Source organism: Lates calcarifer, linkage group LG7_1 (assembly GCF_001640805.2).
Source record: "Lates calcarifer isolate ASB-BC8 linkage group LG7_1, TLL_Latcal_v3, whole genome shotgun sequence".
NCBI lineage: Eukaryota > Metazoa > Chordata > Actinopteri > Centropomidae > Lates > Lates calcarifer.
In genome coordinates this window covers 2,562,510-2,575,851 of record NC_066839.1, presented here as the reverse complement: position 1 = coordinate 2,575,851, position 13,342 = coordinate 2,562,510, and the positions used below count along the sequence as shown (strand labels likewise).

Genomic DNA, 13,342 nt, shown 5'->3' with positions numbered 1-13,342 from the left:
GCTGCTCAGTGTCAAACAATAACAGATGTAGCTAATGCTTAAACAGAGGAAAATAACAAGAAAACTCAATAAAATATCATCAAAAACTCACTAATGAAAGTAATGAGTGAAATATACCATATAAAGTATTATACTCACTTTTATTTTATTTGTTTTACACATGGCGAGTGGAGGGGTCATTACTTCTATACTATATTTTACCACATGCTTCTAGCTAATCTACTACCCCACCTTCTGGACAAAAAGCTTTTTGCAACAATCCTTAAAATGTTGATAAAACAAATGGTGCAAAAGAAAAAAAATACATCTTAAATATGTTTTTCATCTTTTCCTTCATGCATCAAACAAAATCAATATTGCATATTGTAAATAACTTATTATTATTAGGATAAAATATCAAATTCTCTGCATAGATAAATTCCCCACAGAGATACAGGTAACATTTATTTACATATATTTGACATTCATCAGTGTCAAATATGGTAAATGGTAAATTATAAATGTCTCATCTATAATATGAGCTATGACTATACTGACTCTTATATGCTTGGGTCAATGATGGTAGCATAGAGGTCGCAGGGATCAGTGGAGGCTCCAGCAGAAGAGGAGTGAACTTTGACCGTGGTGTAAGTGACAGTATCATTTTCACCATCTTTACCCTGAACCCGTGAGAAAAAGGTTAAACAAATTAGTTTCAAATCCAGATTTTGCTGCCATCTAACAACAGGAGTGTTTACTTTGCTGCAGCTTTTATCTGTCATTAGGCTATTAGATGTGTTGAGTGTGAATTTGACATGTTGGTCTGATGGTGGCATCAGAAGAGATCACTGACAAAACATTAGGGTTCACCACTGAGGGCCACAAATATCCAGATTTCAGTTCAGTGTGGTCTTTAGTTGTTATGTTTTGTTTATATTGTTTTAGACTAATGAGCTGGACAGACTAATATCACAATCAATGCCATCAATCACAAACTTACATAAGATAAAATATATCTAATCAGACAGCTCACCTGGGCTTTACTGTTGGATGTCTTGGTGTAGCTGACGGAGACGTAGGAGAGACCATCTTCAGGATCAGCCTGCACAGTGAGGACAAGGAATGTAACTAGGTTAATTTAGTCAATGCTTAAAGACCATGGTGTAAGATTTGGTGACATCTAGTGGTGAGGTCACAGATTGCAACCAACTGGATGACCTCCCTCAAATCATGCAGGAGAATCTATGGTGACCTTCAGGTGACAAAAGACACAGAATGCCATAATCATATCAATTTTTATTAAATCGAATGCTGCAACCTGCCATGTTTCATATTCTGTCAAGTTACAGACATGACACTCACCTCTGGAACATTCCTCAGAAAAATAAATTAAAAACCGTATTTAGTTTTTTTATGATTAAATTAAAGATAGAGATGATACTACAGTAAATTTGGAGGTTTAAGCATCATGAGTACCTGTACAAAGTACATCTGGCTGTGAGGACTTTCATAGTTTTTACTTTTATATCTCTACCACTGAAGATAACACAGTCACTCTCCAGTTGCACATGGACTCATACTGACTCACTCCTTTCTATTTTTTTCTGTTCTGCTTTAGTCACATTATTTTCTCTTGACATCTCAGTTGAAAATGGAAATCAGACTAAAGTCACTGTTTGGCACATGTCAGAGAACAAATACCGTGAGTAAGTAGTGTGTGATCTCACCGTGTCCTGAATGGTTTCTGGGGCAGAAGGAGGCACTGCAGAGTCTAAGCTCCACCCCTGAACAAACACAGTTACAGTTTAAATCAAGGTGTACTCAAAACAAAATATCATGACCACAAATACTGGTTCACACTGAAAAGTCATCATCACACAAACATTTCATTATTCAGTTTTAATACTCACAATCTTGTCATCCATCTGTGTTTTGTTTGCTGAAAAGACAAATGAGAGTCAGTTCAACAATGAGGTTTCAAGATCAGTACCCATACCAAAACTTTAGGTTCAAGTTTCATCTCTAAATGCTCTCACCTTTATTTCTCTTCCATTTGATGAATACCACAAAAATCATTAAGAGTGTTAGTAAACCAACAGCCACAATGATGAACGTCGCCCATTCTGGAAAATCTGAAAACATGAAGAACAACATGACTGTACAGTTCAGTTCAAACCAAAATCCTGCAGCTAAAGTAGCAAAGACTCTCAATGCCATCCTAGTACTTCATCAAGCACAGCTAAATATAATTCAGTTTTTCTGTATTTAAACTGACTGACTGATCTTTCCTGACTGTTAATGTAGTCGTCTGGTTTGTAAACAGCAGTGAAGTGAGTGACAGGATCTGAGCCTGAGAATAAGACAATGTCTCCACTCACAGGAAAGAGAGAGATTATTTACCATCTGCACACAACTACACAGGAAAAGTAAGAAGTGCTTTAAGAACAAGTGATTTCACAGCTCACCATGTTCTTACCTGTTTTATCATCAGACGACTGAAGGCTGAAGGTAAACAGCTGCATGTTTCCAGTGTACTTATCAGTCACATTACACTTGAATAACGCATAATTATTTGATATGGACATAAAATGAGAGGTCGTGATGGTCACTTTGGCTGAGCAGTCAGACTGTGATGTCTTCAAGTCTTTCTCGTCTTTATTCACATCTTTATCCTTAAACAGCCACTTCACTGTGTGTCTACAGTGGTCATATGTCCTCACAGAGCAGTTTAATGTCACATGATCTCTGTTCTTCTGTTCAGTCACTGGTGAAGATGGAGATATTGTGAGAGAAAGACAACAAGAGTAAAATGAACTTCATCACTGTAATCAGAATTATTGTAATGTTTCAGTATTTTGTTCTAACAAGACAGTTTGAGCTGAAAACATTATGATGGAAATACTCACTGGTAACAACAGACAGTTCAACCTGAGCATCTGGAGCTTGTTGTCGTCCTGATCTGTTAAACTGTCTGCAGGTGTAACGACCAGCATCCTCAACTGTGACCTTCTTTATAACCAGAGAACAGTTCTCTGTGACACTCAGTCTGTCTGATTTAGATGCTGTATTATTATGAATCTGCCCATGTTCAAACAGAGTTACTGCTGCTCTGCTTCCTGAACCACTGAAGATCCAGGTAGTTCCGTTACATTGATCCTGATCTTTTATCACATGTCCACAGGACAAAGTGGCTTCGTCTCCAGCTCTGACAGTGATGGAGGAAGTTTGTCCATTTACTGCTGTTGAGAAAACAAGAGAGAAAGATGACAAATAAACTAAAACAAGAAAACAGTTATGTTCAGACTTAATTTTAGCTACGGCAACTTGAATATGACTTCATAAACTACCAGAAGTAATACTGATTTTTTAAATAATTGAAGGTGTTTAATGAATCCTTACCTGTAAACAGAAGTACCGACAGAAATAAAGACACTTTAATCCATTTTAAATCCATCATCATGCTTCTCGCTGTAAAAGTCAGAGTGATACTGTAGCAGCAGGGAGAGATCACAGACGATGTTATTGGTCTGAGACCTGTTGGTTCCTCATTGTATTTCTTAAGTCATTCTTTTCTGAGAACTCAGGGGGAAGTGTGTTGGTGAGAATGTGGGCAGCAGCAGAGCTATGGAAGTTATAGCAACATATTTTTACCCTCTCCACATAAATCTAATTAATCTATTTTTAATTGCCTGAGAGTCAAGAACACACAGTTTAATTCTTCACATCTGGGAAAGCATGTTGGTTCATGTTGTTTAAAAACAAATGGTTTATCACAAGGAGCCTTGAAGAAAATGCACAATAATGCTCAGACACACAACTAGAACAGTGGACTGTGCTGAGTGTAGATTGAGTGATTGGATACTTTTGTAATCTCACGTCATTTTTAAAGTTAATTTTGTAACCTGCGACCCACTGGTTCCTCGTTACAGCTCTGTCGTAAGAACTGAGGTGGAAGTGTTTCTGTAAGAATGTGGGTAACCACGACAGCAGAGGTCTAATGATAAAAAGTGAGAATGACTCAAGACTCATGGGAACAAAAAGTGAGCATGAGACAGACATAAAAAGACATTCACATAAAGGTGAAATGTCAGATATAAGTGTTGTTATCTGATGTATTGTGCCAGATATTAGAGCCAATTAGAGCTTTTAACCAACCTTTCCATTTTGTTTTAAGGCTGCTCACAGATTCATTATGTTGTTATCACAGAGTTTGACTGAGTTGTGGCAGGAACAGAAAACGCTAACTGCCAAAACACAATGAGAAAAAGCACAGCTACAATAATTTGTGGACGATATCCTGGAAGACTTCATGGTGCTTTCAGAGTCAAAGGAAAGTCACATGAAGGAAGAGCCAAGTCATAAAACTGGACACAAAACCTAACACAGACTCAAACGTAGACTAGTTAATACTTCTGCTTTCCATAGCAGTGGTAAGCTTCATCATGCATGTGTGTGTTACAGTCATGCTGCTCAGGTATGAGGTGCAGTAGTGTGAAGCTCTGAGATAACTTGTCTAAACAGCACCACCACAGACAGCAGGTCAAACTCTGACATTACAATCTCTTCTTTTTTAGACACAAGCTGATCAACAAGTGTGTGAGACTGTGATAAACACGCAAAACTGCAACAACACTGGTTTCAACATCTCTGTTTATTATCTTAAAAAAACACAACAGTTTACCATTTTATAAAATAGCTATAATTAGCTCCCACTCCACCAGCCACATGAGAACAAAGTTTGCATGTTGTTGTATCAATAATAATAATTCAATAATATAACTATGAAAGAGGCCATGGTACATAACAAATAACTTAACTTTCACTATATACAGGAGTTATTTATTTATTATCACTCGACTAAAATCTTCAGTATGAGAGAGATAAATGTTGCAGAGCAGCTCCAGAGGAACAGCTGAAGTTTAATGTCCTGCTCAGCAGAAACATCAGTGACAGTGACTGGATCAGACGAGTCACTTTCCCAAACCACCTTCAGCTGGACCAGAACGCTGTTCAGTTCTTACAGAGTTTAAATCCTGAAAAACAGACAGTGACACACTGATAGCCCTGTATTACAGTCCAATAGACACTTATCCTCATTTACCCTCACTTACGGTCCCTAATCACACATATACACATACAGTTCACTTCACTTGTTACTTTGTACTTACCATATTTTCAGCAGGAGGTCTCTGGTTCCCTGGAAAATAAATTACAGAGTAAGTTGAATATTTAAAGTGTAAAAAGTCTTAAAATGCCAAACACTGACCGGAAGTTTTCTCACCTCGAGCTCTGACCTGAAGAACAGTGATCACAATGAGGGGGAGAACCAACAGTGCGACTCGCACAGCCAACAATATGTTGTTCAGAACAAAGTGATCTGTGAAGTGAGGTTTAGTTAAAAATTAACATGTTAATAGAAAGATACTGAACATGGGGAACACACAGAGGCAGGTCTCTCTGAGCAGTGGATTAAACTCTTTACCTGCACATATCTGACACACAGATTGGGTCAATGTGTATTTTAGAGACAGAACTGCTGAGTCATTTTTTTAAAGAATATCCTCATGCACAGTCTTAAACACAGCAGTTGCCGTTACATTAGAGTTACAACTGGTTTAAACATGCACATTTGTTTTTGTCAGGTGTACTGTTGTTTTGGAGCAGAAATCTACTAAATATAAAACTTGCTGTTTTTGCGCCCTCTGCTGGACAAATGACAAAACAACTACAAACAAACTTGTGGAGAAAAAAAGCTCGTTTTTCATCTGCAGTGACAACTGTAAGCAGAAAAGACAGATGTCTATCCTGTCTGTCTCATGAACAAACATAATTAGTTATTTTTCACATCATCCTGAAGTGATTTCACAGCTCACCATGTTCTTACCTGTTTTATCATCAGACGACTGAAGGCTGAAGGTAAACAGCTGCATGTTTCCTGTGTACTTATCAGTCACATTACACTTGAATAAGTTGTGATTTGTGATCAAACGAGAAGTTGTGATGGTCACATTGGCTGAGCAGCCAGACTGTGATGTCTTCAAGTCTTTATCCAAATCTTTACCCTCATACAGCCACTTCACTGTGTGTCTACAGTGGTCATATGTCCTCACAGAGCAGTTTAATGTCACCTGATCTCTGTTCTTCTGTTCAGTCACTGGTGAAGATGGAGATATTGTGAGAGAAAGACAACAAGAGTAAAATGAACTTCATCACTGTAATCAGAATTATTGTAATGTTTCAGTATTTTGTTCTAACAAGACAGTTTGAGCTGAAAACATTATGATGGAAATACTCACTGGAAACAACAAACAGAAAAACATGAGCATCTGGACCTTGTTGTCGTCCTGATCTGTTAAACTGTCTGCAGCCGTAATGACCAACATCCTCAACTGTGACCTTCTTTATAACCAGAGAACAGTTCTCTGTGACACTCAGTCTGTCTGATTGAGATGCTGCATCTTTATGAATCTGCCCATGTTCAAACAGAGTTACAGAGTTTTTCGAACCACCGAGCATCCAGGTAGTTCTGTCACATTTGTCCTGACCCTCTATCACATTTTCACAAGACAAAGTGACTTCATCTCCAACTCTGACAGTATAGGAAATTTCTCCATTTACTGCTGCTAAGAGAACAAGAGAGAAAGATAAAAAAATAAATAAATAAAACAGCTTTAATGTTCAGACTTACTTTAAGTTACAGACATTTGAACAGTGTAAATGTGTCTCATCTATCATTTAAACTTAGCTGTCCTGAGTAATAATTCATGAACTGTCAAAGTTCTGATATTGCCTCTTTCAAATACATGTGTTTAATAAATCCTTACCTGTAAACAGAAGTACTGTCAGAAATAAAGACATTTTAATCCATTTGAATATAACCATCGTGCTTCTCGCTATAAAAGTCAAGAGTTAAGGTGATAGTGAGAGAGACCACAGATGAGATTTTATTGGTATGAGACCTGTTGGTTCCTCATTGCACCTCTTGAGTCAATCTTTAGTAAGAACTCAAGGGGAAGTGTATTGATGAAAATGCTGGCACAACAGCAGCAAAGCTCTGGAAATTTTTGCAATATAAAATAGTCACACCACACAAACATCAGGTGTGGTTAACACCTTGATGAAAACTCTAACTGAACTACATTTAATTGCCTGAGTCAAGGACACACAGTCCAATTCTTCACATCTAAGAAAGCAAGGTTCACGTAAGTGAAAATAAAATGTTTCATCAGATTATCAGATTCTTGAGTAATCTCACATCATTTTGAATTCATTTTGTAACCTGTGACCTGCTGGTTGCTTATTACAGCTCTGTTGTAAGACTGAGAATGACTCAAGACTCATTGGAACAAAAAGTCAAGATGAAACAGACAAAAAATGCATTTGAGTTCTTTAAAGAACTAAATTTCTCCATCATTTTAAAGGCACCATGTAGGTACAATATGAAATATCAGTGTTGTTATTTGATGTATTGTGCCAGAATTTAAAAAATCTGGAAGTTTGAGAACATGATCTATGTCTTGCCAAACCTGAGAGCCAGACTCTGTACACTGCAAGTTTGACCTTTGATATGTCAATAATCTGTTTGGCCACTTGAGGGAAGCAGAACAAACTAAAACCACATTTGAAACATTCACACCACTTATGACAGTTGCTTATCCACACACAGCAAGAAAAAATTACCAACAACATTCACAGGGAGTCATGATTAACTGAATATCAATCATCATTTGTAGAGGATGATACTGTGCTATGTTATGATAAAGAAAAGACATTTCTGATCCCAGTGAGGCTCAAATCTCATCCAGACCAACTCATCAAACATTCACTAGAATCCAACCATACAGTTCCTGATCGTATATATTTTTCATTTTACACATTAGTTCACTTCTTCTTCATTTTGTACTTAAAATATCTTCAGCAGGAGCTCTCTGGTTCCCTGGAAAATACAGATAATAAAGTAATATTTTTAAAGGGTAAATCAGTCTTAAAATATCAAAAGCCCTGTATTACAGTCCAATAGACACTTCTCCTCATTTACCCTCACTTACAGTCCCTAATCTTACATATATGTATTTACTGGTATAAGGCCTAAGCTGTCCCTAGAGACACATGCAGGCACTCGATCTTATTTTATTCAATAGTCTGAGGTGCTGACAATGTTAAGAAACTTTATTGTGAAGATCATGAGGTACATCATAAAATATTTACTGATGTTTTGTTCCTGTTTGCTGCCGGGTGAAAGGTGACAGAACAAAGGAAAAGGTCTGTTTAAAATAAAACCTATAGTGACATTCTCTTTGTTCCCAGTAACCTGGTTCATGTCTTGAGAAAGGCTTACTCTATGTAAAGGAAGCTATAAAATGGGTTTATAGTATCTAGGTAAAGGGTACATCTGAGATTGTGTGTGTATGTGCATTAGGGTGTGCATGTGAGTGTGTTGATACTTGATCCTCATGACAGTTTAGTTTCTGTCATACTCAAACTAGCAGTGAGCAGGATGGTAATTGTTACTCCATTGTCTCAGTGAGTGTCCTCGTTCTCAGATTCCTGCACATTAAGACGTTTTTTTTTAATGTTCTGTTGCTGTTGAAACAGTTTTATAGAGGAGCTATATCCACCCCATTCATATCTATGAGGATAGAGTAAATACTTATATACCTCTGCACAGTCTTTTCATTATCTATTGCTCAATTATGGATGGATTCATCATGCATCAGTGCAGCACCCTGAAGATCTTATAAGCACAGGGAGAACATACAAACTCAACACATCAGTCCTAGAGGTTGAAAAGTCATCTAATGAATTACAACACAATTTCCTTCAATGGAACATCAATCATTCAGATCTAACCTTTCATCCACATGTCTGTGGTGTTATCTGCTTCCTATCAGTAAACCACAAAAGGGTTGGAACTTTAGATCAATATTGGATTGTAGAAAAGCCACATTCATGTCTCTATCACCTAGTTTGATTAAGAGTGGTCCTTCCTGTGTTAAAGGAAACATGACAGTACACACCAGCTTAAAGCGTCTTTGTCTTAATCTGAGTGTATGTTTGTATGAGCAGGTTAGATGTCAGAGAAATCATGTAACAGGGATAAATACAGAGAAATTATATTTTCCTGCAAGAGTTTATCCCAAAACCAGAGATGCAGTGGTGCATATACAGGTTTACAGCTTATACCCACAATACCCATTGTAACAAATGGGTGAGGTGGAGAGGGCCTGCAGTATACTCATCTACCAAGACAGAGTCAAAAACCAACATTACCCAAGCATCAGCTAAAAGAACTGGGCCATATAGTTACCAATCTAGGTTAAACTTTACTCCCCTTGTCTCTGCAACCTGTGTACAGACTTGATTACTCTCTCTTCCCTAGTAATAGGTGAAGAGTGAAGTATTGCCTGTAAGATAATAAACCTGTCTTGTTAAACCTGTTCTGAAAGGACAAACAGTGACAAAATCGTCTCTGTGGTTTACTTTTCCCATATTTAGATCCTACCCATGGGCTGGGCTGTTTCCCTCAAGGCCAGCTACAAAAGGCATCTCTCCTTGTCAACACACTCACACATCCAAACACAGCAGGGCAGGAAACTTACTGTGATACTGCACTGGAAAGAACACAGCTTGTCTTAAAGTCATGGGGATATTAGATCTGTTTCTGCAGACCTCCAGTTCTGTCTCCCTGTCGGGGGCTCTGGTGGTCCTGCTGCTCATCTACCTTGTTTCCACCTTCAGCTTCAACTCCCAGGAGAACAGGAAGGATCCTCCAGGACCAAAACCACTTCCCCTGCTTGGTAACCTGCTGCAGCTGGACCTCGGGAGACCCTACAACACGTTACTTGAGGTGAGGAAGGGGCTGAAGTAGCTTTCTTGTAGAGGCAGCTTATCTTATCTGCTTGCTTTTCTAAGAGTGTGTGTTATGATATTACTGTGCCCTGCCCTTAGTTTTCCAAGAAATATGGACCAGTGTTCACCGTCTATTTGGGACCAAAGAAAGTGGTGGTCTTGGCAGGATACAAGACAGTGAAGGAGGCACTTGTTAAATATGCTGAAGAGTTTGGAGACAGAGACCAGTTACAAATTGTGAGGGACTTCAATAAAGGACATGGTGAGGAAATAGAAACCTGAGCTTCTTTTCAAATCATTGTCTTTAACCTACAGTGTTTAATATCTTTGCCCATAATACTTCATTTCAGGGGTTTTATGGTCCAATGGGGATTCATGGAAAGAAATGAGGCGCTTTGCTTTGACCAATCTGAGAGACTTTGGGATGGGCAAGAAGGCATGTGAGGACAAAATCATAGAGGAATGTAACTTCCTGATTGAAGTCTTTAAGAAATTTAAAGGTAATGTATGTAATTTATCCACTTATATTATGGACGACAGTTTAGGCTTTTAGAAACCACTGTGATTTTTGTTTATTATTTGTTTCTTTTGTTGCAGGAGAAGCCTTTGACACAACCCAACCAATGAACTGTGCAGTCTCTAATATTATCTGCTCCATGGTCTATGGCAGCAGATTTGAATACGATGATCCAGAGTTTACATCTCTGGTCGATCGAACAAACAGAAACATCCAACTTGCAGGTTCTTCATCAATGCAGGTATCACTGAATGTGTTTATCAAGCACTATGATATGAATATACAAGACACATAAACTGTTGCAACTGAAGAAAAGTTTTTTTCCACTAGATAAAACATGTTATTTTACACATTCATGTTCTGTTTTACAGTTATACAACCTGTTCCCATGGTTCTGCAAATGGATCGCTAACAGGAAGGAATTCCACAAACTGGCTGATGCCAATAAGAAACAGAACTTAAAGCTGTTCAGTCGTCTGAAAGAGACTCTCAATCCACACATGTGCAGAGGATTTGTGGACGCCTTTCTGGTCCGAAAACAACATGCGGAGGTTGGGATCATCTATCCATGGCAGATGCAGACACCCTAATTCACACCTATATGTCATCAAGATTTGGTCATTGTATACCTCGTTATCCTCTCTCCTCGTTATCATCTGCTCACAAATGTGTCTTCCAGTGCACAGTAATTTATAGATGAATCCATAAATGTTGACTTCAGAACAAGAACTGAGCGATATGGCTCCAAGTGTGAACATTCAAAGTAATGTAATATATCAAAGTGTGGGATCAGATGTGTTTGACTGCACTGGTTCATCTTTACATACAGGAATCTGGAATTACCAACAGTCACTTCCATGATGAAAACCTTATAGCCACAGTCGTCAACCTCTTTGCTGCTGGCACTGACACAACAGCAACTACACTGAGATGGGCACTTCTGCTGATGGCCAAGTATCCGAAGACACAAGGTCAGGAACTAAAAACATCTGCAGCTTTCATACAGCAACAGCCAGTCCAAGCAATAACATCAGGTCTAAGTAGCACTGCCAACAGAATCCTCTTCAAACAACAGCAGGACAAATAAAGTCCAACTCACAGTTCGGCGTCAGTTCGGCTGATGCGGCTGAAAGTCTGAGAGAAACCAGACGACTATGAAGGCGAAATCCTCTTCAGAAAAAAAAAACACTCGGTCGTCCGGTCCGCCATGCAGTCCTCCGACCTCGTAGCTCAACAAAACGAACATACAGTAAATAAATTAGGAACGAGCGTGAATGTCTACAAGTATTATTCTCGTTTCCTAAACTTTCTCCAGGTGAATCGATCCCTGCTTTACAATTCCTCTCGTTCCGCGCGCCTCTCTCGCGGTCTCCGCCCCTCTTCCGCACCTGCAGCCAATTACTGCAACTACACCTTCACTGACCAGTCAAAATAAAGAAGTAAAAAAAATTGTACTTACTCAGCACAACCCCATTGGTTGCCTTAAAAAATGTTTCCCATTATGGAGTTACTGTTTCATTCTTCATATATCAACACACTGATTTATTTCTAACTATGATTAAGTTTCCGTTTTTTTCTCTTATGTCTTTTCTGTCTCAAGAGCGAATATCTCAATCACTCACTTTTGACAAGGAGCTAAATTATTTGAATTCCAACCATAAAAACGAAAACCCTCCATCTGTCAGACCAGGTCCAGGAGGAGCTGAGCAGGGTTTTAGGAAGTCGTCAGGTGCAGGTTGAAGACAGGAAGAACCTGCCCTTCACTGATGCTGTCATCCATGAGACACAGAGACTGGCCAACATCGTCCCCATGGCCCTGCCTCACAGAACCAGCCAGGATGTCACCTTCCAGGGTCACTTCATTAAGAAGGTCAGACTGAACATAACAACTGATATGGAGGCTCGAACCTGCCTTGGACTTTTTTTGACGTGTTAATTTTTTATTTTTTAAATGTATCTAAATCTGTCTGTGCCTCTTATATTAAATTTCTAGTTAGAGGGAGTGAACGTCAGTTCTCCAGGCAAATATTAAAATATAATAACGTCTTTTCAGACTTGAGCTGATTAACTTTCATCACACTAGAAAATACTATTGTTTAGCATATTGAAAGCTTTTAAATGTGTGTATTGTCTACAGGGGACCACAGTGTATCCTCTCCTGACCTCTGTCCTGTACGATGAGAGTGAGTGGGAGAGACCTCACTCCTTTTATCCTGCTCACTTCCTGGACAAAGATGGAAAGTTTGTCAAGCGAGACGCCTTCATGCCTTTCTCTGCAGGTTAGTCAGATCAGGCATCACTTCTTCTTCTTGACGTTCACTTACCTGCAGAGGACACAAACCTTTTCCTTTGCTGGCCCTCCACAGGTCGCAGGGTTTGTCTCGGAGAGAGTCTGGCCAGGATGGAGCTCTTCATCTTCTTCACCACCCTCCTGCAGCACTTTCGTTTCTCTCCTCCACCTGGAGTTTCAGAAGATGAACTGGATCTGACTCCACGTGTGGGCTTCACCCTCAACCCTTCACCTCATAAACTGTGTGCTGTCTCTCATATGTGAGCGGCAGGGTCTGAAAATACTGCTTATATTCAAGACAGGAGACGTTCATTTCTTAATCAGCTACTTTTAAGATGTTATCAGAAAATTAAATGTAACTGTTACATCATGATTTGATGTATATGTTCATAATTACAGCTGTGTACTTCCTGCATGTTAGTGGTCATGATTTGATGAGGCCTGCAGTAAGGCATCATTCACAAATAAAAGATGTAATCCTGTTCCCAATTCCCATGAGCCCTCAAAGATGAGATCTGACAATGAGCTGGAGCCTCCATTTACACACTGTGACTCCACAACAAGATCTGGGGTGGTGGTTAAAAACAGTTCTATGGTCTTAAACTCTGTTACTTTGTTTAATAAATTCTATTTTTATATGAATAGATTTTCTTGTTAATAATTCAGTCACATACAGTATTACACTACACACTAACAGGGTTTAATAA

The 13,342-nt window shown here is 38.8% G+C and overlaps 3 protein-coding genes across 3 annotated transcripts; 1 reads left to right on the top strand and 2 right to left on the bottom strand.

The window, feature by feature from the left end:
- Window positions 1-143: 143 nt before the first annotated feature.
- On the bottom strand, window positions 144-3,531 carry LOC108887480 (uncharacterized). The gene is made up of 8 exons (XM_051071687.1): window positions 3,379-3,531; window positions 2,886-3,218; window positions 2,456-2,743; window positions 2,016-2,111; window positions 1,890-1,918; window positions 1,707-1,763; window positions 1,013-1,081; window positions 144-659 (listed from the first exon to the last, which is right to left on the bottom strand). The coding sequence occupies exons 1-8, from the start codon at window positions 3,437-3,439 to the stop codon at window positions 540-542; spliced, it is 1,053 nt and encodes a 350-aa protein (XP_050927644.1). The 5' UTR covers window positions 3,440-3,531; the 3' UTR covers window positions 144-539.
- Window positions 3,532-4,611: 1,080 nt separating this feature from the next.
- Window positions 4,612-9,671, bottom strand: LOC127142638 (uncharacterized). Its single transcript, XM_051071707.1, has 7 exons — window positions 9,579-9,671; window positions 6,804-7,915; window positions 6,276-6,602; window positions 5,864-6,133; window positions 5,261-5,356; window positions 5,148-5,176; window positions 4,612-5,012 (listed from the first exon to the last, which is right to left on the bottom strand). Exons 2-7 carry the CDS (start codon window positions 6,859-6,861, stop codon window positions 4,950-4,952), a joined length of 843 nt encoding a protein of 280 aa, XP_050927664.1. The 5' UTR covers window positions 6,862-7,915; window positions 9,579-9,671; the 3' UTR covers window positions 4,612-4,949.
- LOC108887477 (cytochrome P450 2K1) lies at window positions 9,466-13,124 on the top strand. The gene is made up of 9 exons (XM_018682928.2): window positions 9,466-9,826; window positions 9,928-10,090; window positions 10,179-10,328; window positions 10,426-10,586; window positions 10,717-10,896; window positions 11,175-11,316; window positions 12,031-12,215; window positions 12,483-12,624; window positions 12,712-13,124. The coding sequence occupies exons 1-9, from the start codon at window positions 9,620-9,622 to the stop codon at window positions 12,897-12,899; spliced, it is 1,518 nt and encodes a 505-aa protein (XP_018538444.1). The 5' UTR covers window positions 9,466-9,619; the 3' UTR covers window positions 12,900-13,124.
- Window positions 13,125-13,342: the final 218 nt, after the last annotated feature.

What these genes read in the sequence shown, in the direction of transcription:
- LOC108887480 (XM_051071687.1), bottom strand. Translation starts at nt 3,439, where the DNA reads ATGATGATGGATTTAAAATGGATTAAAGTGTCTTTATTTCTGTCGGTA. An exon ending in CAAATGGAAGAGAAATAAAG is followed by an intron (nt 1,919 to 2,015) that starts GTGAGAGCATTT and finishes TTGTCTTTTCAG; the next exon opens with CAAACAAAACACAGATGGAT. An exon ending in CATCCAACAGTAAAGCCCAG is followed by an intron (nt 660 to 1,012) that starts GTGAGCTGTCTG and finishes TCACGGGTTCAG; the next exon opens with GGTAAAGATGGTGAAAATGA.
- LOC127142638 (XM_051071707.1), bottom strand. Translation starts at nt 6,861, where the DNA reads ATGGTTATATTCAAATGGATTAAAATGTCTTTATTTCTGACAGTACTT. An exon ending in GTCGTCTGATGATAAAACAG is followed by an intron (nt 5,357 to 5,863) that starts GTAAGAACATGG and finishes CTCACTTCACAG; the next exon opens with ATCACTTTGTTCTGAACAAC. An exon ending in GACCTCCTGCTGAAAATATG is followed by an intron (nt 5,013 to 5,147) that starts GTAAGTACAAAG and finishes TCTGTTTTTCAG; the next exon opens with GATTTAAACTCTGTAAGAAC.
- LOC108887477 (XM_018682928.2), top strand. Translation starts at nt 9,620, where the DNA reads ATGGGGATATTAGATCTGTTTCTGCAGACCTCCAGTTCTGTCTCCCTG. An exon ending in AGTCTTTAAGAAATTTAAAG is followed by an intron (nt 10,329 to 10,425) that starts GTAATGTATGTA and finishes CTTTTGTTGCAG; the next exon opens with GAGAAGCCTTTGACACAACC. An exon ending in AGGGTCACTTCATTAAGAAG is followed by an intron (nt 12,216 to 12,482) that starts GTCAGACTGAAC and finishes TATTGTCTACAG; the next exon opens with GGGACCACAGTGTATCCTCT.